This window comes from Ochotona princeps, chromosome 1 (genome assembly GCF_030435755.1).
Source record: "Ochotona princeps isolate mOchPri1 chromosome 1, mOchPri1.hap1, whole genome shotgun sequence".
Taxonomy (NCBI): Eukaryota; Metazoa; Chordata; class Mammalia; order Lagomorpha; family Ochotonidae; genus Ochotona; species Ochotona princeps.
The window spans coordinates 31,807,167-31,829,976 of record NC_080832.1 but is presented as its reverse complement, the minus strand read 5'-3'; the positions used below and the strand labels follow the sequence as shown (position 1 = coordinate 31,829,976).

Genomic DNA, 22,810 nt, shown 5'->3' with positions numbered 1-22,810 from the left:
CTGTTTTGCTCAGTTAGCTGTAGCAAAGAAAAGAGAAGAACAGTGCAGATTCTATGTATAATTTACGAGGTTTCCAGCATCGTACAGTACCTGCTTATTTAAACCTAGCATATTGCAGACCATATCCCTGGAATAGGGCTGCTCCAATACATATCTCAACAAAGCAGTCTGTGGTTCAAACAGATCCTTTAAAAAAATAAAGAAAATTATTGTTTCAAGATTAACATAAATTTCAACTCAAATTATTCAAAAATGGGGATTAAGAAATCCTGTAAAGGCACTTGTTACCTTCACACAGTAGGCAGTATCTAGTGGGAAGAAAAACCACAGGATTTTAGTGCTTACAGTCAACCTCTTTCCACCCTCATTTACCACAGGTGAAGACACTTGCTCAAGCTCAGACATAGGTAATAATTAAAAAGACCAAGATCAGAAACGCAATCCTCTCTTCCCGGGGTACTTCCCACTCTACTTTCAGAAACATAAAAGGTGTATTACATTTTTCAATTGTAGAGTCTCGATGTCAATTTATTTAGATATATTCTAAAGTTTTTTAGATACAAAGAAGCATCAATAAAAATCTCTGCTCCCTTTGTTAAAGTTTGGTAATACGTAAGTATACAGTTCCTAATAATTAAATGCAGTTTATTATATGTGGTATCAGAAAGGTACATTTAGAAACAAAATCTTTTCCAGAGATTATAGCCATTTTTTTCCAAATGACAACAAGAATTGCCTATTTCCCTAGCAAGATTCCCAGAATCGGGTGGGCATTTGAAACAGTGATAAAGCCCACACTGGACACGGCTGCAGACCTTGCAGAGTACTTGGTTCGCGTCCTGGCCACTCTGCTTCCTTTCAGCTTTGTACCGTGCTCCCTGGGAGGCACCAAGTGATGATTCAAATCCTTGGGTCCCAGCCACTCCCATGGGACACCAAGATGGAGTGATGAGCTCGATCCTGATGTTGGCATTTGGGAGTAAATCAGTGACAAGAGGTCTTTCTCTGTCTTTTCCTTTCAAATAGAATTAAAATAAAGAAATTTTAAAATGATTCCCAAAGCAGTTTCCTGGCTCTTAAATATGTGAAGTTGTAGACATAGACAAAATAATCATATGCCCATGTATTTGTTAATTGTATTCACGCTTTTTTAAAATACACCACTTAGAAAACAGCTTATTTTTACTTTCAAAATATTTCTATCTAGCTTACTCTAATTCTTTTAGGCATATTGGTCTTCGAGTTACATGTCTTCGTCCTCACTTTCATCTCTGCTGTGGGAGACACAGTACTTTGACAGTCAATGGAAGGTTCATTTACGTACAAATTGATTACATGTTAGCTGGTTTTTCTTTGTGTGTGTGTGTGTGTGTGTGTTTAAACAGCTACCTCTTGCTGGCTGGATGAAAGACAGAAAAAAATTACTTTATGTGAAGATATGTGTATATATGCCTGGCAGAGAGACAGAGACATGAGACAGAGACAGAGACAGAGAGAGAGAGACTCCACTGGCTGGTACATTTTCCAAAGGCATGCAATGGCAGAAGCTGCGCCAGTTTAAAGCCAGAAGCCTGAAGCTCAATCCGGATCTCCCAATGGGTGGTGGAGACGCACGTATTTGTGCAATCACTGTTGCCTCCCAGGGAGTACGTAAACAGGGAGCTGGAATTGGAAGCAAAGATGGGACTTGGCATCCTGCTTGCTGAAATATGATGTGAGTGTTCAACAAGGTGTCTTAACCACTGTGCCAAACGCCCAACCCATACTGATTCTTAAGACAATCATTAAAGACTGTGTTATTGTAATCGTGAGGCAAAATTCGTTTTTCATAGTCTCTTAGTTCATTCCAGGTGCCAGAATTCTGTTTACTGGTTCTTTCCGCATTTTAATAGTAAAATATCTGAGACATGGAGGGATTCCTTCAGATATTTCAAAACAGAAGAAGGAAATTCCATGTTTTATACAAATATTTTTATATCAAGAGTTAATTTGATATGAATATACAAGGAAGTATCAGTGGTCAGCAAGACCAATCCAACGACTGTAGAATAGGGGAACATCAAACTTGCCACGATTCAAAACAGCAAGCACACTAATTATAAGCATTATTGTAAAGAACTTTCTGCTTGCAACTTAAAGAGGAACGGAGACAGTTTCCAAATATTGACTTGCAAGTATAATTATAAACAGTGTCTCCCATTTCAGAAGTATAAATGACTTGGAATCAGGGGTAAAGAGTTTAGATTCTGATTCACAATGACTTTTAATCCTGGGCCTAACCACTTCTTAAATGTGGGGCCAAGGAATAAAGTTAAAATTTCAGTTTTCCATTTCCAAATTCGGGAACAGCACAATCCACAGGGTATATTTAGCTACTGAAATAATGTGTTAAGACCTAATTTTCTTTCACTAACTTTTTACTTCTTCAGACAATACAGACTGATTCTAGCAGTAGACATCTTTAAGATGACATCTTAGACCAAAGTTCCGTTATATTGAGCAACACATACCTTATCATATGGCAAAAGACCTTTCAAAGGAAAACGAAGAGTCGCAGGATCTAATTTCCATGAATTACAAATGGCGCCCGAGTTATTTACAACTGGCAGAAGACTACAGCGGCCTGTATGTGCCACAAAAACGCTATTAAGTAATGTGAATACAGCAAAGTCCGGTCCTTCATTCACACCCCAAGTATTTCATGAACACACATGATGAATCAGGCAGCAGTTTAAAAATGTTTTAACGGGACTGGCATGATTAATTTGCACAGACTTTCCAAATTCAAAAATGCTGCATTTTCTCCAAGTGTTTGGTATAAGATTCATACAATATAATCCATAGGCCAAATCTAGGTTTCCATCTGCTCTTTACAAAGTAATACTGAATACAATGGCAGAGTTGGGTAGGTGTAGCAGCTGGGGTAAGCCCTCTATTCACTAGCCAGCTCTTTAAAAAAGAAGCTTGAGATCCCGAGATTAGGGTCAGCAGGAGTAATGTTATGAAGGATGCATGGATAGATTTCAGATGTATCACGCGACCGGCAGCTCATACATCTGCCTTTCTAAACACCCAGAAACCTTCAGAACGGTTTTGTCTTAAGTACGGATTTGTTCCACATATTTGCTTTTCCTTTCCTACATACAATACTTGAAAATAAGTGACGGACTTTAGTGTCTTGCTAGAAAGCCACTACGATATGTATGAGACTATCCTTCAGGAAAATCACTAAAAATCAGACATTATTTAGCATATTTTAAGTTATAATCCTACCACAAATGGAGTTTATCCTTGCTGTGGGTCTGAAGGTATCCACAAAGTCTGATACCAAGTTTCCAAGTAACTAGGAAAAATAAAGTAAGTATAAACATGAGACCAACACTACCCCGAATATAGTGCTCATTCACAAGTGAGCCAACATAATTAAAGACTGAATACAACACCTGGCACACAATAATTTCTCAAAGGTTAGTCCCCTTTTGCTTCCTTCCAATTATTTGCTAGCTTATCTGCCACTAAATTAAACCAAGTTACACTACCATATCCATAGCTATCTGATGAAGTTGTGTATACTCAAATTTTACAACATTGAACAGAAATTATGTCAGTGGACCAGTGAAGAAATAAATACATATGATTAAAAAACACATACTGTCAAACAGTGACCATTAAAAAAAATAAGCTAAGATTAATGTGACTAATTTTGATAATAGCTTCTCTTGAGTTTTTGAAAAATATATTTACCCAGTGTGGAAGCTTTCCTTCAGGATATAATTTTCTGATTTCTGTGACTGCAAAATATGCTGGTAACAAGCAGGCATTTCTTTCCAAGATATATGCTATAACCTAAGAAAAACCAAAGAGCAACACCATATTCTCATGGGCTCCACATACATGTCCTGCAAATATAACAATGGCAAGTGACAATAAAAAGGATGTTAAAAAGCAGAGATGTGACCTTTTGGGGAGACGCTGGTCAAAGGATACAAAATTTCACTGGGACAAACAACCTCAAGAACTATTGTATGCTGCAGTCATTACAGTTACAAACAATATACTATATGCTTGAGAACTGCTGAGACAGTAATCTTAAATGTAAGTATGTGTGGATAATCTCTATGCTAAATATTGTGACTTAGCTATTTCACAACGCATACATATTATCAATTTAAAAAAAGATTAATACTTTTTGCATTTAACCTGTAGCATAAAGGAATTTGCTTATATATTTTAAAAAACGTCTAAAAAGAAACATTAACAAGCAAAAGAATGGATTCCTAATAGTTAGGAAAGAACCTTAAATTTTTTTTTTTTTAAGATTTTTTATTATTATTGGAAAGCCAGATATACAGAGAGGAGGAGAGACAGAGAGGAAGATCTCCTGTCCGATGATTCACTCCCCAAGTGAGCCGCAACGGGCCAGTGTGCGCCAATCCGATGCCTGGAACCAGGAACCTCTTCCAGGTCTCCCTCACGGGTGCAGGGTCCCAAAGCTTTGGGCCATCCTCGACTGCTTTCCCAGGCCACAAGCAGGGAGCTGGATGGGAAGTAGAGCTGCCGGGATTAGAACCGGCGCCCATATGGGATCCCGGGGCTTTCAAGACGAGGACTTTAGCCACTAGGCCACGCCACCGGGCCCAAAAATGTTTTTAATACTAAATTTTATAAGGAACTGACAGAACAAATAACAATTCTTGCAGCAACACTAGTTACAAAGCATGAAGATATTTTAACTGGTCCACAGGCTGATGTTATATAATGGTTTAAAATTACATATTTTTGGTAACTATAAATCAATAAATAATTAAAATCATAAATTTCCTCCAGAAATATACTAAAAGATAATACCTTCAAAAATGAAGTTTTTTTTTGGTGGGGGTTGGGGGTGAGAGAATAAATAAAGTGTTCTACAAGCTATTATAAATTTTAAATGTGCAAACCTAGACTTTTTTTTGAAACTATGATCAGCTTGAGACATGTCTAAATTACCTCTTTCGCTGCCAAAAGCTGCTGCACCACAGCAGAGCTCACTGTATTAGGAATTGTCAGAATTTTCTCCAAAATCACCTTTAAGAGATCCCGAACACCCTGAGACAAGAAAGAAGAAACAGGTCAAAACCAAGTCATATCCCCTGTATTAGACAAAATATTCCAAAGTTTCACGGTTACCTGCCAGCTGACACCCTAAAATGTTCTGAATATGGTAACACTACCTAACACCAACCTAAGGGAAGGTCCATGCCCTTGGCTTCAGCCCCAGCCCAGCCCCGTCCATTGCAGGCATTACGAAGTGAACCAGCAGATGCGAGCTCCCTGTTTATCAAAGAAATACATTAAGGGCTTAAAAATAACGGTAAATGAGTACTAGAGAGTTGTGTAATTTTTTAACCCCTTAAAGGAGCTAAGACAAAAAGAAATTTTTGTAAATACTTTCACTTCATTTCTCTCAACTAAAAATAAGCTACAAACATGGAAAAATTGATCACATGTGAAAGCAGTTACTTGAATAATTAGAAAAAGTACCTTATAGTCTACGCCACCAATTATTTTCCGAACCAGTTTAAATGTTAAAGCCCAAAGCTGTGTTCTTTCCCATTCAAGAGTGTCAGAGTTTATCAGGGATTCACAAACCATCCTAGAAAAAAAGGAATGCCCATTCCAGTCACAAGGCAGAATTATACCAGTTCTCTAATAGCCACAGGCAGTGTAATCTGGGTCTTGTATCTGTCACAGCAAGTAAATATTCTTAATAAAAGCACATTGCTAATCAAGCACACTTTGACACGCTGTTACATTTCACATTCTTAAATGTAAAGATCAAACACAAGTAGAATTAAATATTATTTTGTATTTTAATTGGAAAGAAATCAAAATGCTTTTGGTTAAATATTTAACCATTCATCAGCTTACGGCATCTTACTTTTGCTAGATGGCCACAGTAGGATTTTCAGTCTCACATGCTATCCTGAAAGTGACACTGAGGAGAGAACATGTTCTCTCTCCACAAATGGGGGCAAGGGCTCCCTGGGAGGGGGGACGCCTGCCTGACCAATGTCCTACCCACTTTGGACTGTAATCACATGCGGGAGTTTGAAAACAAAAAAACTAACCGAATCTTTAGGCCAGTTATCCACAAGCCATGACTGATAATAAAATGATTCTTGCAATGTCGTGGTAATTCATTGTGCGGCAAAAATAAACTGGAACAGACCAATCAGAGGGCATGATCTCAGCCCTGGCTGAAGGGCACAGGCTGCCTGGTACTGAGTTCAAGTGCTCATTTTGCATATGTCTCCCAGAAAGAAAAATCTGATACATCATGATCACCTGATGAGCCTCACTTCCTTCTTTCCCTTACTCTTTTTACAACTCCAACCAATTTCCAAATGTTTATAAAGCTGACAATTCTTTGGACTGCTTGTACCCACAACTTAACATACCTGGGTGGAAGAAGACCAGTCTCAACTGCCATTGCCAAACAGTCATAAAGAAAAGAAATTCTTTTCGGACTATGTTGGCCATGAATAAATTTCACAACCCACTGGATGCACTGTTCATGAGACTCCTGGAAAATTAGAAAATGGCTTTATATGTGGTTAAAATCACATTGTGCACCAAATACCTGGCATTATATAAAAATTATGAATGCAATTCCTCATCATGAACATGAAAATAATTCTTTAAAAGAATTTGATTATTTGATTTATTAAGCTTAAAACCTAGAATTATAGAAATTCCCATCATTTTTATTCTGCGGAGCCAATAAACATCATTAAGATTTTATATACTGTGATCAATGGGAAACTCCACTGATTGTGAAGGCACTGTGGGCAGTGCCTTAATGACTGACATAAATATTCCTGACATGGAGAGAGACTCTCTTAGGGGACAGTCCACAAGACTCATGAAAATTAACATGACGTTAACCACCAGAAGCCCAAATAAGACCCCAATATGATCTCAATGATTGAATTTCAAGCCTTGTGAAACTCTAAAACTGATACCAAAATGTCATCATAACAAAGTCTGCCTTCTCTGATGCCACCAAGTTATCTACGCCTGTCCCTCTGCACTACCACTGTACTCTAACACCTGCAACTATAGTTTAGAAACATTTTCTTCTTAGCTCCTGCCAGAATATAGACTTCTTGAACACAAGGGCTACATCTTAAGTTATACTTAACAGACCATTTTATGAATGAAAATACGTTGCAAAGCTTTTCAGCGTCTCAGAGAGACATGCAGAACACAACTGTACTGAGATAACACTGCCAATATTTTTGACTGGCGAAGATCAAAAAGTTCATTAGTACTACTGGGAGGCTAGCTATTCTTATACATTGATGGTGGAAGGATAAGCGAGCACTACCCTTATGAAAAACCATTAGGCAAATCTTCAAAAAATTTAAAATAGAAATAACTTTTGACTCAGTGACACTATTTCTAGAAATTTATCCTATGTCCCAAGCACAATAAAATTCATTAAAGTTCTAACATATTAAAGGTAAAAAAAAATAATAATTCCTAAATGTCAGTCTGCTGAGAACTGGCTAAACTAAATAGAGTCATATACTAGAACATTATGCTGCTACAAAAAAGCAACGAAGGAAGATAGGAAAGTATGAGTAGCTCACTGGATTGAGAAACAAGTGACTTCAGAATTTTTTAAGAGAGAAAAAGGTAAAATGGTCATAAATGAACATATGGCATTTGACCATTCTGTAAGAACTTTTCTACACACACAAATCCTTCCATAAGGAAACAAACTGGAAATACTAGCTGCAGACAGGGAAAAGAACAGGTGACAAGCCTGGGGATATGGAGGTCTACTAGACATTCCGTCAACTTCCCCTGCACCTTTCATTCTGAGACACACAAACTTGCATCTACTGGAAAACAACTAACACTTTAAGATACAAATAAATGTACCGCCACTGTATGTTCGTGTGTGTCATTGTTCCATCTCAACACATGGAGCTCACATGAAAACAGTTCTTGTACCCCCTTGCCCTGGCAGAACACACCACCAGAACATAAGATTTTCAAGGATCACACACTTTGTGTTTTTTCTAGATATATTTTCTGAAGACAAAGCTATGCTGTATCTCTGTATCTTTATAAAGCATTCTGGTATCTTCCCTGTATTATCCTTACCAGGGATCTCAGTATCAATACCCAGCCTGCTAATTTTGTGTTGAGCAAGAAAGACTTTTTATCCATTGCAAGTAAAACTTCACTGCTTCCAAGAGCACCAGATAAGTCATAATAGAATGAAAATGGTCTTATATGATTATACAATTTCGCAATACAAATTCTCCATTGAAGCATATAAATGAATAAAAGAGAGATCACTATTTTCAATGACAGCAAATTTATTTTATTTTTTAATATCCAGAAAGATCTTAACAACTCGGAAGTAGGTGAAAAAGTGAAGGTGCCAAGAATCATCAACAGAGTATATTAAAAACGCAGTGGGTACCTGGGACAGACCACTCCAAAACTGCCGAAAGGCCCCTAGACAGCTGATCAATTTTGTTTTTTCATCTTCAGGGGTGTCCATAAACATGCTAAAAAAAAAAATCCCAAACAGCATTATCTATCACAAGTTTTGAAAGGTAATTAAACATAATCCAAAGAGTGGATCACATAACCTGCCCCAAACAACCCTAAGCAACAACTGCGTACAAACACAAAAATCTGCCAGGCGCAGACTCACCCGGGGAAAGCCTCTTCTATAATTTCTGTTTTCTGTTGAGGAAAACAACAACAAACACGTAAACGACGTGAATACGGGAGGAGTCCCTCCAGGAAGTGTTATAACGTTAACAGGCAGGACGCAGCAAGACCTGCCGGCCCGTCCGGACGCGGGAGACCGCGGGCGCACTTCACCCCGGGGTCCCACCAAGGCGGAGCAGGGCAAGCCCTCGCCCGGCACCACCGCCAGCCGCACTCACCACCACCTCCTCAAAAATGCTCTGCAGTTGCGTCTCCATCTGTACCATCGCCCCGCCCCCGGGGTGCCCAGGCCCGAGCTGCGACCAGGAAAGGGGGCAGGAGGACTGCCCCGCCGGCAGCAGCAGACACGGCGGAAAGCAGCCAGCCCCGAGGACCTGTGCGGAAGCCGGAAGGGGCTCGGTGCGCTCCGCTCCGGTCACCAGCCCCTCCGGAAACCAAGGGCCTAACCTGACGGTTCCGCGCGTCTGTCCGCTGGCCGAGATCGGCCTCAGGCGGGAGCTGCCGGCCTCAAATCCCGCCCCCGAATCCCGCCCCATCCCCACTCCTCCCTAGTTGTGGGGAGTGCTACTCGGGGTTAAGTCGCAGGCTGGGGATCGAAATCCCTGGCATCCCCAGGCCGAGTATGGCCAAGGCTGTGAGGGAGTCGGAGCTCCGTCAGCAGCGTGGAGCAGGATTGAAACCATGTTGTTTCTGACAGGCGGGACCAATGATGGCGACTCCGTGTCGTTACAGGAGTAGGGAATGCTTCTGGATCAATTCACTGAACAGAATGCTTGATGCTCTCAGTGACGTGCAGGTCTATGTTATTGCTTCCGTTATAGGTGGAGAAACTGAGGCCTGGAAAGATACACCTATATTCTAAGTTGAAAGAAAGGAAGAAGGGAAGGAAAGAAGAAAAACCAGTCAATGCGGATCAGGATTTCACGGAAAGTCTTTGAAAAACTAGAAACCAATCTCTCTGTCTCTTTGCCATGCCACATTGCCTTTCTGAGAAGTCAATTCACAGTGTTTTCTGTCTCTGCACGATTTTTACTAAGTAATGAAGATTGCTGCCATAACCATTTAACTGCTCTTGTGCCATGGAAAGCTTTCCATGGCAGCCTGGGTAGGCATATGGATAAAGTAATTATTCCATTTAAAATAAACAAGTCTATTTTGAGGCTCTTTTGTCTATTATATGAAGAGATATATTTCAATTTTTAAAAGTATTTAATTTTATTGGAAATGCAGGTTTATGGAGAGAAGGAGAGACATGGAGAAATATCTGTCCACTGGTTCATTCCCGAATGGTCACAGTGGCAGGAGCTGAATTGCTCTGAAACCAGGAGATGGGCATTTCTTCCGGGTTTCTCATGTGGGTTCCAGGTCCCCAGACATCAATACATTCTCCACTGTTTGCCCAGACCATAAACAGAGGGCTGGCTGGCAAGTGGTCAGAACTTCAACTGGCACCTATTTAGAATGCCAGAACCACAAGCATAGGCCTTGCCTATTGTACCACAGTACTGACCCCTCATATGTCCCATTTTAAATACATAATGATACTTCTTACCTCCCCCCTTCTTCCTTTGATTCTTTTTTCTTTTATTATTTTGCTATTTAAAAACTCAATTTATTTTATAGTCACAAGCTTAATACTCCACTAAAAACAAAATTCAATGTGTAGAAAGTAGAAAGACCAGTGTGCCACAGGAGTTTAGACAAGGGCTGTGAACAACAACAAATCTTGAGATGTCAGTTTCACCCATATCTGTTTGGAACTCTCTATATTAGCTACCATAGATCAGAGAAAACGTGTCATTTGCCTGTTCACACATTTGAGCTTCCTAGCCTCTTGTAAGACTACAAAAAAAAAAAAAAAAAAACCAGTATTTATTGCTTGATCATATGTTCCCAAAACCTGTGTGATAAACTAGTTCATTGGTACTGTTGACAGATGACTATTATTTTTTATTGAATGAGGACATATGCAATACGAATCATTTCTCTTATGAACACTTTTTTCATCTAAGTTTCTACTTAGATTCTTAAAAAAAAAAATTGCAGTGAATGGTTTTGAGCTTTCCCACATGCTAGTTCTCAACTGTCATTCTTTTAGAAGATCCAACCTATGAAATTTACTCAGCAATATACTTTTTCTGGAAAACATGGGTCTTTTGTCGTAGTAAGTCTGAATTTATATGTGTTTATGTATTGATAGGAAAAGATGTACTTGACTTACTGAGAAGTAGGGAAAGTCTTCAAAATTGAACAGTATTTAACCATTGAAATTACATTTGCAAAAGAATGAAATGGATGGATCAATGGCTTACTAGACTAATGTTTGGGAAACTGCAGTTTTAATTAAGAAACTTTCAGCCTCGACCGGACAGTTTTCTTCAGATAATCTACTCGAGAAAAAAGAAGCACGTCACAAAGTCTGTAGGCTTGTTCTTGATGAGAGTTAGAACTCCTTCACTGAGCCAGCAGTTCAGAGTAGCTGATGTCCACAGGAAGAACCCTTGTGGCTGCTCGGGGAAGGAGGAGCATCATCAAGGAGCCGCAGAGAACTTCAGAACAGCAGCATGCACAAAAGAAGTACTGGAGTGTAGGGCAGCACAGCTACAGACCCTTATCTGACTTGACGAACGCTGAGAAAGTCAAGTGAATCATTTATTATGGGTTTTTAACTGTTGAATCAACTTGCCTTCCATGGGATAAAGGCATGTTGGTTATGATACAGTATTTTTTTTATATACTCCTGGATTATACTTACATTTTATTGAAAGTATGCATGTTTTTCCCTTCAGATTATCAGTCCCCAACAAATCTGTTTTATTTTGATTGTTCTTTAACTTCTAATGATGGATCTAATGATCTTTAACTTCTTGGAGGGCTGTGGGACACTGCATACTTCCAGACACTCTCCCTTCCTTTGTGACTGCTGGACGTTGTACACGTGACTCCCAAGTAAAGGACTGTTAAACAAGTCCTTGACCTGGAGCTGTAATGTGCACAAACAGCCACTGTGTGTCATTGTTAACCACAGAATAACGATCAGAACCAGATGAGCGAATTCAAATTTCCTGAAGGAGACTAGCTTTAAGTTAGACTTAAAAGTATCGGTTTTCTGGGGTTGCCAACACAGAGTCCCAAACATCAGGTAAATTAGAAACAGAAATTTATTTTCTCACAATGTGGAAGTGTTGAATTGTGAGATCCAGGTGTTTTTTGGGAGGGCCTCTCCCTTTGGCTTATGGATAGCAGTCACTTGTCTTCATCTCGGTTCCCCTTGGTTCATGCCTGTGTCCTAATTTGCGTTTCTTAGAAGGACATCAGTCCTACTGAACCAGAGCTCATACTAATATAAACATGCCAAAACATCCACTTCTTGGCTCTAAAGTTGAATGTAGCTTTGGAGATCACATCTTGCGGTCAGTTCCAAGCAGACTCTGTGCTTAAGGGAGCCAGTTAGCTGCAATTCCTGACTGCAGACTTTACGGAGGCAAAGTACAAAAGGAAGCTAAAGCACCTTATTTTACCATAAAACAAAAAAATTATTGAACACTGATAAGATTCTTGAAAGCATTCCCAAAGATCCAGTCAGGGAAATATGAGTATCAGAATAATAATGGTGAAATGGAGTATAGACTACTGAATAAAATAGGAAAATCTGAGACTGTAGTTAGAGATTATATAATCATAAAATTTTTAAAAAGCCTTCATAGACAATACTTAATAATAAAAAGACAAAAAACAAGTCCACGGGGAAGTTTGGCAAAGACAACCCTTAACCAAGTAGGCACCATCAATACTGAGAAAAATTGAAATCATGCACTTCCTAGTAGAATGTGATGAGGAAAACACAAGTGCATTTCTGTTTGTTTTCTGGCAAAATTGTATAAACTGAATCTAACGATGTGGAAATGTAGAGCAGAACATTAAGGTGCATTCTACAAAACAGGCTTATAATACTCAAAAGTGTCATAGTCCAGGAAGTCCAGGACTGTCCGGGAGACTTCCAGAATTAGAAAAACTCTATCACAACTAAAAAGCATAATTTTGAACAGAATACATTTGCTCTTGAGGAAAATAATAATAATAATACTGATAATAATAATAATAATAAAGAAACCTTGAATAGGATGTGATGATTAAATGGGACATGCATATCAAAGTGGATTCCTTAATTTTGGTGGTAATGAAAGAAAATGTCCTTACAGAATGTATGTGTACTGAAATATTTTGAGAAGATGTGAGATCAGACTAACAACTCACTCTAAAATAGTTAGGGGAAAATTGTTCTTTGCCTTGATTTATCCAACCTTTCTATTAGTTTTCAACCATATCAAAATTTCACAATGGGTGTTCAACACTACAGTTATGTGGACGCTTTGGATGTCTGAGCTGTGATGATGGGCCCTACCATCTTAGAGAGTGAAGGAGCCATTACAAAGTGTGTAAATGAGTAAGATCTCCCAATTAGTATACATCTGGCACTAGACTGAATTTGTTTTTCTAGATAAAACATTTCCATGTATTAATATCAATCACAAGGACATAAATGATCATTTCCTGAGTTAACAGTGAAATGTAAAGTTTAATCTATATCAGTAATACATTTTATTCTACATCTAATACTAGACTGGATTCCAAAGCAAAGGGTGCTGGTAGGTCTCCTCCCACAGCCAGTACAGCTGCTCGGCCAGGGAAGATCTGTGGGTGCTGCTCTGGCCACATCAAAAGCCCTCAATGGCTACCACCTTGGCCCAACAATCAAGTGGTGATCTGCTTTGCCCACCCTCCCTGCCTCTGCAGATTTAATGTTAAAAACACAGGCAATTGTGCTGGCATGCTGGGTTAGTTAACACAAAGTTGGGATGAACCAGTCCCAGAATGCCAGGCAACTGTTTTCGGTTTTTCTCCCAGCGGTTTAACACTTGCCTGGGCACAAGACAACCCAAGTCATTGCTTATATCTGTGCTAGACTGAATCTTTAAATCATATTCAGCTTCCCTTCCCACAGGTACTAGCTGTTTTGCAAATGGTAAAACTGAAGGTTCAAGAACTTAAGGGATTAGATACTTTGTTTCGTTTCCTCTCTCTCTCCTTCCTTTCTCCCTCCCCCTTGTGCTCCTTTCTTGTTTGTTGCATTTTATATCTCTGCTACCATGTATCTAATATCCAAAAATTCTTATTTTCATTGAATTTTTGCTCGTTGTATATGAATTTTCTTATATCTATACTAATACTAATGAGTTTTAATTTCTTTCTGTTGGATATTCTCTGTTCTCTCTATGTAGCTCTTAACCATGTATTTCACTTGTCTGTATTAGTAGAGAACTAACTAGCTAACTGCAAAGGCTGGGCTGGTGGATAGTGCTGGTCAACAGGAAGTGTCTTCCTAGGGTGGCCTGGGGTATGGATTCTTAAAAAATCTCTGAAGTGAGAGCTGCAGATCTTACCTCTTCAGCTGATCTGATCCCTCCAAGCTCATAGAAATAGGTCAGGTACTTTTGGCTGCCCACTTTCCGAGAGTAAAATGAAGCAAACAGCCTGGGTTATTAGCCTTTTAAAAATTACTGTTATTTTAAAAAAATTTATTGGAAAGGCAGAGTGTGTCTTTTCAGAGTCTTTCAGGGTTGCCTGATCAACTACTTAGATAATTTTCTGAATGCCTTTTCTCAGAAAAATGTACTACTCCTCTCTTGATTTCTGTGTGCTTCCTTATCTCTATTATGGTACTTGGCGCACTAAATTCTCATGAGAGGATCTGTTTCTGTATTTGACTAAAACTGCTTATGGCAGATGTAAACATGTCCGTATCTCCTTAACACCTGGCATGACGTTTAAGGCTTGATGGTAATCAGCTATCTTTCATTACTCTTGGCTGACCAAAAGTACTCAAAGAGATCTTATTTTTCTTTGCAGCAATAGCTGCTTCTGGAATGCTAGATAGAAAAAAAAAAAAAAGGGTTGGATTACTGTAATTGTATGCCACTAGTTCGTCATCATTTAAAACAATTCCATTTCTTTTATATTAATGTATGCTAGCTTAGTTAAATCTCCAATGTTAAAAATCCCTTTAATAATTTATTCAGCAAGCGTTCATTCGCTGTCTTTTGCGTGCCTGCCGTTGTGCTTTGTACCAGAACAAAATAGCTGAAATCAACTTATTTTCTGTGACCGTTGAGCAAACATGCCAGAGAAGGCGCCAGGATTCCAAGGAATGACTCAGTGTGTGGCACGTTTCAGATAAGCCAGCAGACCATGACCTGTACTTTGTGCTTAGTGCAGCTGATTGGTGCCGATATGTGGACAGGTGTACTTACGGGACTGCTCTCTGGAAATATGGCAGCTTTGGGAAATCTCTTGGGAGATCTTTAGAGTATGAGTCATAAATGAAGTTCCCATGATGGCACTAAAAACAAGAAGAGTCTATTAATCTCAGAATGTTTTGAAATCAAATCACTTCTGAATTTTGAAATGAGTAAGAGAAACTTCCTAGAATTCCAATGCTACTAAGAAAGAATTTCAGCGCTTGAGACAAAGTTTGAGAAGCAGTCTTCTAGGATCCAGAGATAATGTCAGGAATGTTAAACTGTTTTGCAGAAAAGAGTTGCAATGCTAGAAATGTCATCAAATCAAATTTTTCCTCCTCAAACTCATTGTAAATATTTATCTGTGCTTGTTGGTAATGAGATTTTACACATCTGCTTTTAGAAAAGTGTTTTTATTCACACAGATAGGTACTGCCAAATACTGGTATTAGTTCATAGCCACTGATTCTATTGTATCAGTTACTTTTTGGGTATCTACTGACCCAGGCATTTTATGTATATTTCAATCCCCAAAATTCAGGCCCTATGTTTTATGATTAGATATCTGTCTTTTTGCCTTGTGTGTACTCTTGCCAGTCAGACCTGGTTTTTCATTGCTGACACTAGTGTCACATAGACAGCTCCATCTTAAGCCAGCTCCAGCACTGGCTAACATTCATCTTTCCTATACCAGTTACCTACATGGCTAGCTTTCATTGTGCTTTGGTTGCTTGCCAATCTCCCTGTAAATTTTTCTGCCCTGTCTTCATGACCTCATAATTGGCTATTATAAAGTGGATCACCTGTTATCATGTTATTTGAGATCATCCCTCCTTAATGGTCTGCCTTTCTTCTTCCCCTTATCATTGGGCTGGAGCCGAGCTTCTGTCTCAGTTTATTCACCTCCCTCAGTGTATCTAGTTTTTGTGGGCTTCTTCTCCCCCTATATGGCTTGTCTATTGACCATTTAAGTTGTAGTTCTGGACCCAAGAAAGGAGAATTAAGAAAGTTAACAGGGCCTCGGCTTTTCCCAAGACAGCAGCAAATGGATTTTATATGATTTTAGAAAAGTTCCCCAAATTTTGCAGACAGCAGGACCTTCTAGAAAGTAATGCATTTTCATGATTTAGATTGGTGGAGGGTGCATTGATAGTTATCTAACCATTGAGGGCAAGTGATCCTGACCATTGAGTATTTGGTAACAAACAGTGACGCTTTCAGAGCTGAAAAGGTGCGGATTGTTGTTGAAGTCAAAGGGGAGAATAAGAAGGAGGTTTTCAAGGCCCAGGTAACTCAGAAAGTGCAGGTTCAGATCTAGGTGATACAGGGTACTCCAAAGTCTAAGCTACAAAGAGGGTGTGGATTTGGCCAATGTTCAACATTCAGATGAACAGTTAGGAATACACTTCTAGAAGTTCAAAGACTCAGAGGAGTTGGGGGTTAGTGTTTAGCTGGGTGACTGTCAAACAAAGCAAGCCTAGTGAGTTTCGCTGACGTCCGCCCGACTGGTGCCATCCTTTGCAGACAGGTGAGGTGAGGTAAGGTGGGTGGTGTGGGTATGCTGGGCATTACAAGGACAAGCCCGAGGGCAGCAAGTGAAGGAGGACTTGGGTACATGCCTGGTGTGGTCGGACTGTGTGCTGCATGGAGGAAAGTCTCCCTGCCTCCTACAGTATTTGAAGGAAGGATACTTTAAAGCTTTGAAAAGACTGATGTTGGAGGCCAGGTTGAGATTCAGAGGAAGAAAAGGATACTGACACCATCATGTTGAAACCAAGATGAAACCAAGATGGCTAACACAGAGAAGGCAAAACAAGCCTAATTATTGCTGTACTTATTTGATTAGTCCAGGTTTGTCGCACTGGAGAAAACAAACAGATGAGAAGTTTTGTTTTTGAACATGTATAAAGTAATTCTTATCATCTAAGTCATTTTAGACGAATTTGAATGGCTATGAGTTAGGAGCCTAATAAATGAATATTGTTTGGAAGCCAAATTAAAAAAAAAATGACCACAGACTCAGCAATGGCAACCTCTTCAGTTCCCTGCATATTCTTTTTACTCAGGTAGATTCCTTGATGTTTACTCACCTCAGAACCTGAAGGGCTAAGATCCTTCGCCATTACAATATTCAAAACTTAGCAACTTAGAGATAATCTGAGACTTTTTTCTTACCTTAATTTTTGATTGTCCAGAGTAATGCTGTCAACTTCATTGTTTATTTTTACTTTCTTATTTTATTTGAAGGGCACAGAGAGTGACAGAGAGGTAAAAAGAAACAGACTGACTTGCTGGTTACTCTCCTAAATGCCTGAAATAATCGTGGGATGGGACAGATTGAAGCTGGGAGACTAGAACTCAATTCAGATTTCTGTTGGTGGCAGAGACCCAAGTACTTGTACTATCACCTGTTGCCTCTAAATGTACATATTAGGAAGAAGCTGGAATTATGAATCGAACTGGAACTTAAAGTTGGGCACTCTGGTATGGTATGCTGGCATTTGAAAGTGTTGTGACAGATGCCTGAACACTATAGTCACTTTAAAGGTGAAGAATTTAGTGTCCAGTCATTTTAACTTGTGACAGAGTCAAGACACCAGGGAAGACTTCCTATTTATATGTACAGTGTTCTCTGAGAGAAAAGGGAATGGGAGATGCGCATGGAAGAATACGATGTCCTGTCCGTGTGAGAGGTAGCTAATAACATGGGGAAGATATGGTTCAAGGGCCAGTGGTTCCCTAGTACACCAAAGTAATTTAGGGGCATGTTACAATGGCTCAATTGGCCACTCCTTCTCTTGCACTCTTGCAAGCTCTGGGATCTTTAATGGGCACTGGTTTGTATAATTGGCTGCTCCACTTCCCATCCAGCTCCCTGCTTGTGGCCTGGGAAAGCAGTAGAGGATGGTCCCAAATCTCACAACCCTGTACCTACATGGGAGACCCAGAAGAATCTTCTGGCTCCTAGCTTCAGATCAGCTCAGCTCTGGCCATTGCAGGAGTGAACCAGCGGATGGAAGGTTTTGTCTCTGCTTTTCTCCATATAAATCTAATTTTTCAATAAAAAATCTAAATAACAAAGCAAAACAAAACTAATACCAATCACAGATTGGAAGATACTGGGAAGAGGCACCTGAAAGTGTAACTGAAGTATCAGAGTTACCATTCTAGAGTCAAGGCATACAAATGACTGCAACAAAGTATTAAAAATCAAGATGGCATGGGAGAACTCCTGGAGGCTTAAATAAGAGGAGTCAGAAATAAGACAACCTTGATAGTGAGGAGCAGTATAAAAATGTGTCCCAAAGGGGTATAGAGTTCACTGGAAAAACTGAACTAGAGTGATTGTGTTTCGGGATGGGGGTAGGGACTGAGCAATTGACTCACCTGAGTGTGGGATTGGCATGTCCGTATCCATAAGAGAGGGTGGACTAGACACTGGGGCCGATGCCACTGTGCTGAGGAAGAATTTGTTTTCTGCTAAAGCTACTTTTAAGACTTTAACTGGTTTGATGAGGCCTATTCATGTTGCTCAAGGTTATTGTCTTTTTAAAAAGTCTACTGTCTGTAGTTGTTGCTACATCTGTAAGATGTCATCATAGCAATACCTAGATTCATGTTTGATGAAGTAACTGACTGCTACATCCTAGACAAGTTGTTGTACAAAATTAACCATCACAGAGAGGAGGATACAAGTGGGAGCCCCAGCCAACAAAGTCAAGAAGAGGGGGTACATGAAAAGCCATGAAACAAAACCAACAATAGGAGAAAAATAGGAAATTTAGAGCAACATAAAGTTAAACAGCATGCCGCTGAATGACCAATATGTCACGGAAGAAATGAAAAAGAAAATAAAAAAAACATTCTTGATGCAAACAACACTACTGTGTGACCTATGTACAATAAGTGTGTAATAGGGATTGTCATATCCAGATGTGAAGATACAATGTAGTGTGCATCTCTACTTCCAAATCAGAGATGGACTCCCAATGAAACTTTTAAATGTATCTGGACAACAGGATGCTGGACTCTGCCATTGTCCATAATTACAATGTCAGGGTACACTTACATAGCAAAATGATGGATTTATGACTGCTTATGAAGGATGTACTACTGTAGTAATATGGGGGTATTCAGTAGGGGGAGGGGTCTTGGGGATCCTTGGTGAAAGGAAAATCCCAAAGCCTATGGAAGTGTAAAATAAAATAATAATTTAAAAAAGAAAGAAGTAGTAGTAGTAGAAGGTCAATCATCATAAATGCAAAAGAGCAATCAAAACCCAGAAACTAGGTCTGGCGCAATAGCGCAGTGGTTAAAGTCCTTGCCTTGCATGCACTGGGGTCCCATATGGGTGCTGGTTCTAATCACAGCAGCCCCACTTCCCATCCAGCTCCCTGCTTGTGGCCTGGGAAAGCAGTCGAGGACGGCCCAAAGCCTTAGGACCTTGCACCTGCATGGGAGACCCAGAAGAGCTCTTGGCTCCCGGCTTCGGATTGGCTCAGCTGCAGCCGTTGCAGTCACTTGGGGAGTGAATGATCGGATGGAAGATCTTCCTCTCTGTCTCTCCTCCTTTGTATATCTGCCTTTCCAATAAAAATAAATAAATCTTAAAAAGAAAAAACCAGGAGCACTGAAGTCCTGTAACAGATAATTAGATCAAAACCACAGATCCTGATGTTCTGCCAACTTTGAGGCAAACTTAATAAAGGCATTGAATAAGAATGATATAACAACCAAATGCTTGGAAGTAACTAGTCATCTGAACTTCAGTGTAAAAATTCACAAATTTTGTTTCAATACAAAATGAATGTTTGCAGAAGACAATTTGAATGTATACATGATTTAACATATGATGTAGACTGACCTTAATTATACATAAAATCATTTGGAGAGACCAGTGTTGTGGGATAGTGAATACAGCTGCTGCCTGTGCTGCTGGCATCCCATATTGGTGCTGGTTGTCCTCCTAGCTACTCCGCTTTCAGCTCCCTGCCAGTAGCTTGGGAAAAGCAATGGAAGATGGCCCAAGTGTTTGGGTGCCTGAAACCTACTTGGCAGACCCAAATGAAACCCCTGGCTCCTGGCTTTGACCTGATCCAGTGCCAGCTGTTACAGCCGTTTGGGATGTAAATCAGTGCATGGAAGATTTCTTTCTGTCTCTACCTCTCTTTTTGTAGTTATGCTTTCAAACAAATGAATAAATCTTTAAAAATAGTCTGGGGAAATATTTGAAAACTACTGCTTCATTCACCAAAGTTATAGGAGGTTCTAAGGGAACTGATGTTCAGCTGGGTTTCAGAATTAAAACCCGAAAATTAGGGCCCGGCGGCGTGGCCTAGCGGCTAAAGTCCTCGCCTTGAAAGCCCCGGGATCCCATATGGGCGCCGGTTCTAATCCCGGCAGCTCCACTTCCCATCCAGCTCCCTGCTTGTGGCCTGGGAAAGCAGTTGAGGACGGCCCAATGCATTGGGACACTGCACCCGCGTGGGAGACCCGGAAGAGGTTCCAGGTTCCCGGCTTCGGATCGGCGCGCATCGGCCCGTTGCGGCTCACTTGGGGAGTGAATCATCGGACGGAAGATCTTCCTCTCTGTCTCTCCTCCTCTCTGTATATCTGGCTGTAATAAAATGAATAAATCTTTAAAAAGAAAAAAAAAAAAAACGAAAATTAAACCCAAATCACACACATATAAAAACATCACTCTGTATGTTTGTTTTAAAGTTTATACATTAGAGAACACCATGTGCAAAAGATATTCAAATATATTTATGTTTTTTTCTGATGTTTGAGGATATGGTAGTCCATTGTCATCTAACCCCTACACTGTAGCGTGGGAATAGGGGATCTTAATTATTAGGCTTTGGGGATTGGAAATGTTTATTTAGAGCAGTAGTATAGTGTGTAATCTCTATATTGAGAATTTGTGAGGTTTATTTACCAAGGAAATTACTTTGGGACTAACATTCTCTCGCACCATATGTTAACAATTTAGCTTAAGGCCACTGGAACCAGATAAGCTTAATGCTCACCATTTACTGTAATTTTCTAACCACACTGATAGCAAGTTTCATTATAAACCTGTAACCTTTTCTCAGTACAGATTACATGTATTAGGAATTCTCAGTCTATTTAAACAGAAAAACAGTGAAATTTAATTGAATAGTGGATTTGGAGAATTAGAAGACTTGGTTCCCGTTCCTGTTCTGGCATTAGACCACTATGTGACTTTGGCACATAAGTCACATTACTTCATTAAATACTGAAAACCTTAAGTTACTCACCCAAAAAATAGGAGCAAAATGCTTTCAGAAAGTATTTGACATAAGAGGATTTGACATAAGAGAATGAACAAAGAAAAGCATGTCTTTAATTGTAAACATTGTAAAATGTAAAATACAATTATTTTATGATCAAGTACTTTGTATTGGTTCAGAATCTTTATTACGATTCAGTCACTTTTTAAAATGTGTTGGTTTTCAATTATGACACCAAATTTACATAACGTGGAAACTCTGAAATTTCTGTAGTAAAGGTTTTTGATTATTTTAGGGAAAAGAATGAGCAGATTGTATTAAAAAGTTGGTTACTGTATTACTCTTATGCATGTGTTGATTGTATTAAGTAAAATTTTAAGGAAAAAAAACTACAGTTGTCTATGATATACTAGTCGTGGACTTTAATCTTTTGACACTGTGATTCTTACAGTACTTTTCTCCTGCCTAAATTGCCCAATCACGAAAGAGCTGTGCTCTCCCTGTCACTTAAAAGTCAGGCTCAGATGTGTAATCCTGCAGTCTGTTTTTGTCCACTGGAGGAAAGAAGGAACTCTATTGTTTTCTGGTAAAACAGGTTTATGCAACAGCCAGAACAATGGCTCCTAGGAGAACTTCAGCAACGGGAAAGCCTGATGAGAACACTACTAATATATACAAAATACTATGTATTGTAAGTACCCTTCTTGATTTTGTTCTTTCTAGTTCCATAACAAGCATTAGAAGTGTGCAACTCTTGTTGGTGCTGCTATTTAAATGCAAAATTTTTCAATAACTATATTCAGCTTTGGTCCTTATGAAAACTATGGTGCAAGTTAATATTCTTAGTTGTGTTTTGCAAGTGGGAACTTTTGGGTAAGAGCAAGTTAATATTTGATTAAAAAGTCAGAATCCATGACACTTTGCAGTACTGCTTTCTTTGCCTGATTATATTCACCGCTCCAACTCAGCTCTCTATGCTTGAACATTTTAAGACCAGAAACAAGAATTCAACATTTTCTATCTTAGATTCTTTGCTGCACTATTTTTCTCCTACTTCACTCAACCATCACGATAGTCTGTTTTATCTCTTTTACTTCGCTTTTTATGTCATAAAATCTCCTGTCCTAAAGAAATGAAATTTTAAACCTTCCCATTACTTTGCTGCTTTCTCTTTTCACCATCAAACTCTGGGATACGTGGGATCCATGCATAATCTCAGTTTTGTCACATTCATCCATCCACCCTTTGTGTTCTGGCTTTAGACTGTGCTTGAAGTCACTTCTCTCCCATTCCCACTGCTGCTTCCACAGATGGTATTGAGTAGTTTCTCATTTTGAATGATTTTTTCCATGATGACATTGAAATTCTCCTTCTATGGTTTTCTCATTTCTTGCATTCTGGAACCACTTACATTGCTCTCACTACATATCTCATGTGCACATTGCCTCAGAGCCCATCTTGAGATCTTTTACTTTGATGATTTCACCTTTTCTTGTAGTTCTAAGATTGAGATATTTAACA

The 22,810-nt window shown here is 39.4% G+C and overlaps 2 protein-coding genes across 4 annotated transcripts in view; one reads left to right on the top strand and one right to left on the bottom strand.

Moving 5' to 3' along the window:
• MED23 (mediator complex subunit 23) overlaps positions 1 to 9,118 on the bottom strand; it is a 40,597-nt gene extending 31,479 nt beyond the window's left edge. For both annotated transcript variants that reach the window (XM_004587237.3, XM_004587238.3), the window contains exons 1-10: positions 8,955 to 9,118; positions 8,717 to 8,748; positions 8,480 to 8,567; positions 6,441 to 6,565; positions 5,524 to 5,635; positions 4,990 to 5,088; positions 3,745 to 3,846; positions 3,274 to 3,343; positions 2,511 to 2,623; positions 91 to 186 (exon numbers count right to left, since the gene is read on the bottom strand). In XM_004587237.3, the coding sequence (XP_004587294.1) occupies positions 91 to 186; positions 2,511 to 2,623; positions 3,274 to 3,343; positions 3,745 to 3,846; positions 4,990 to 5,088; positions 5,524 to 5,635; positions 6,441 to 6,565; positions 8,480 to 8,567; positions 8,717 to 8,748; positions 8,955 to 9,002 (885 nt within the window). In that variant the 5' untranslated portion in view covers positions 9,003 to 9,118. The remainder of the gene's footprint in view (positions 1 to 90; positions 187 to 2,510; positions 2,624 to 3,273; positions 3,344 to 3,744; positions 3,847 to 4,989; positions 5,089 to 5,523; positions 5,636 to 6,440; positions 6,566 to 8,479; positions 8,568 to 8,716; positions 8,749 to 8,954) is intronic.
• A 234-nt stretch (positions 9,119 to 9,352) lies between these two features.
• Positions 9,353 to 22,810, top strand: part of ENPP3 (ectonucleotide pyrophosphatase/phosphodiesterase 3) — a 90,952-nt gene continuing 77,494 nt past the window's right edge. Inside the window, exon 1 of one of the 2 annotated variants that reach the window (XM_058671136.1) lies at positions 9,353 to 9,841. In XM_058671136.1, coding sequence (XP_058527119.1) covers positions 9,643 to 9,841 — 199 coding nt within the window. In that variant the 5' untranslated portion in view covers positions 9,353 to 9,642. The remainder of the gene's footprint in view (positions 9,842 to 22,810) is intronic. The other variant, XM_058671142.1, reaches the window with a different exon arrangement.